Source organism: Cucurbita pepo, unplaced genomic scaffold (genome assembly GCF_002806865.2).
Source record: "Cucurbita pepo subsp. pepo cultivar mu-cu-16 unplaced genomic scaffold, ASM280686v2 Cp4.1_scaffold000827, whole genome shotgun sequence".
In the NCBI taxonomy this organism is placed as follows: domain Eukaryota; kingdom Viridiplantae; phylum Streptophyta; class Magnoliopsida; order Cucurbitales; family Cucurbitaceae; genus Cucurbita; species Cucurbita pepo.
This window is the reverse complement of record NW_019647038.1, coordinates 6,428-9,087: the sequence shown is the minus strand read 5'-3', so window position 1 is coordinate 9,087 and position 2,660 is coordinate 6,428. Positions and strand designations below refer to the sequence as shown.

General features: G+C 40.7%; 1 protein-coding gene across 1 annotated transcript; it reads right to left on the bottom strand.

The window, feature by feature from the left end:
• Window positions 1–599: 599 nt before the first annotated feature.
• Window positions 600–1,814, bottom strand: LOC111785911 (cation/calcium exchanger 5-like; the record flags this gene model as incomplete). The annotated part of the gene is given in 1 exon segment (XM_023666273.1): window positions 600–1,814. A coding segment is annotated over 1 exon segment (766 nt), but the record flags the coding sequence as incomplete, so codon positions are not given.
• Between the last annotated feature and the right edge of the window lie 846 nt (window positions 1,815–2,660).

The following is a 2,660-nucleotide window of genomic DNA, read 5'->3' as shown; positions in this document are numbered from 1 at the left end:
AAATGCCTCGGGAAGGTTTACATTTTCTCCTCTTCCTTGTTTCGGAGTTGGCATGTGTCATAGAATCAATTGAAAGGTCAAAATTTTGCAACGAGGCTTTAGTATCATCTAGGGGTGTAATGATCCGGGTTGGGTCGGGTTGGGAGATTTTTTTGACCCAACCCAAAAGTTCGGGTTGGTTGGATTGGTAAACCCAACCCAACCTGAAAATTTTCACAACCCAACCCAAAAGACATATTAACATAATTTAACATTGTCATAAAAACCAAAGACAACTAAATACCGGCATTTCTAGAGTATTTATCTGGCGTTGAACTCGGGCATGGATGTTTTAAACTGACCTCGATACCACTCTGGCAAATTCATTAATACAAAAGTATTCTTGATATATTTTATATATTTTTATTTAGCTTGGGTCAACTCAAATATTTTACTCACAAACCCGAAACCGAACCCATTCAGTTCGAGTTCAGAAAAATGAACCCAACCCAACCTTTATAATTCGGATTGGATTGGTCCGGATTGTCAGTTGAATGTACACCTCTAGTAGTTGATTCCCATCCTCTGCTTTAGCCACTCACAACGTTTGATCAGATACCAATCTCCCAAGTTTAACATCATTGTAAGATAGCAACCAGTTTGCAAGCTTAAACGGATGCTTGGGGTACCTTCCCTTCAACTCATGATATCAAAACTTTAGTACATTTATAGGAAGTAAACAACAAATGGACCCTAAATAAAACGCCCGTTCGAGCAACCAAATTTACGAACATCCCTTCGGGTAACCATACCTTCGCTGCAACAGAACCAGACGCCACAGGCAGAACACCAATCTTGTTCTGCTATACGTTAATGAAACTCGGTAGGAATTGAAATATTTACATTTGCTTGCTAGAAGTGGCTTGAGGCTGTTGAGCAAAGACCGCTTCATGCCTAGGCTACACGGTTAAACCGCCTACTCTACCATTCTCGGTCGCTGCCCGAACGCTGCTTCATTGGCATACATGGAGTTTCTTGGTCTTATGGTTCAGTCTAGAAGGGTGTTTAATCATGGAGAATACTCAGCCATCAGTAAACTGGTAGCCATGAAAACAATGTAGAGCACAACAAGGCAGAATCCCCAAAACCGAGGCACCCGAAATCTGCACCAAATAACTACAAGCAAGGAACCCATCAGGCTGAAAAGTAGGAACACGAACGCAATCACGATTCCGATATGGAATTGAAGCTGATAGGCCTCTGGATAATTGTTAGCTGTTTGTATAACCAATGCCGTTCCGAGCCCGACAAGCATGTTAAACATCGGTCCTGCAAAGCATCCAGCCATAGCCAGCAAGGGCTGGCCTGCTTTTGCAAGAGCAACATCAGCCACAAGATCCCCAACTGAGTTTCCCCATGCAAGCACAGTAAGCCCAAGTAGAGCTGCTGGGAGTTTGAGAAGCACTCCAAGAGCTGCAAGACAGTTCAGAAGTTCACCTGCGGTGGTCGAAATCCAAAATACACTCATAACAAATGCTGCAAGCACAACAGGGACTTTCTCAGTTTTCGGGGGCTCGGTTTCGGTGACGAAGTGCAGAATTGCAAGAGAGGAGCTTGCTAAGAGTACTACGAACCAAAGAGGTAAATGCGTATTCGGTAAGAGGAAAGCAATGGGATGGTTAAAAGACATGAATGAGTTACAGGCATAGAGAAGAGCAATGGGACACAGGGAAATATTGGCTGAGGTAAAGAATCTGCTCCATTCGGAAGGTGCGGGTTGGGGAATGGTGAGCTTCAGGAGAAACACGACCGGAGCCTCCCATGCTTTCGGGATCTAAACATTGAAACGAAAAGACGAGAAATATTACTAGTCAAGGAAACTTCTAGTTTATATACAAAAAAATAAAAAAAACAGCAAATACAACCCGAAAGGGATCGGCCAAGAAGATTAATAAGCATTTGAAGAACGAAGAAAATCAAGAACCAAATGTTGAAGCTATAAGTAACACCTTCACCACTTCAAACATTCCAAAGAAAATAAAGAACCAAGCACCAACCAACAATATAACTACCAAAACTAACCGCAAGGTAGTTCGTCGCAACAAACATCAGAAAACGTCTCAATCAAATCGATAGAATCCAATATATCGACCAACATTCAAGCCATCTTATGAACCAACAAAATATAATTTAAAGCAATAAATTTCTATTTGTATTGGTTTTTAGTGTCAATAACATTTCAAATGTAAGAGAACAGAAAGAAAACAACAACGTGGAGCGATACTCGAAGACAATTCATGAAGTTTGCACCAAAAGATAACTTTTAGGTCTCTTTTACAACGGATTTCGGATCAAACTTTCATTTCGACAAGTAATCAACCTGCAGTTTCATTTTAGCAGTCTACAATATCCTTTTCTAAAAAATTTAAAACATATGGGTTTACCTTTCCAGTTAATCGATAACCCTTCATCGATATCACATAATCGAAGAGCGGGCACAAAAAAATACAAGTCTCAACCAATGGGAGAACAACACAAAGAATCAGAACAAGAAAAATTATGGTAAAGAGCCTCCAACTATTGAGAATCTTTTCGAACTCTAGGGAATCTAGGTACAACCTATAGAACTAATCATGTACGACTAAGATCATGCCTCGACCATTGACAATCTTTTCGAACTC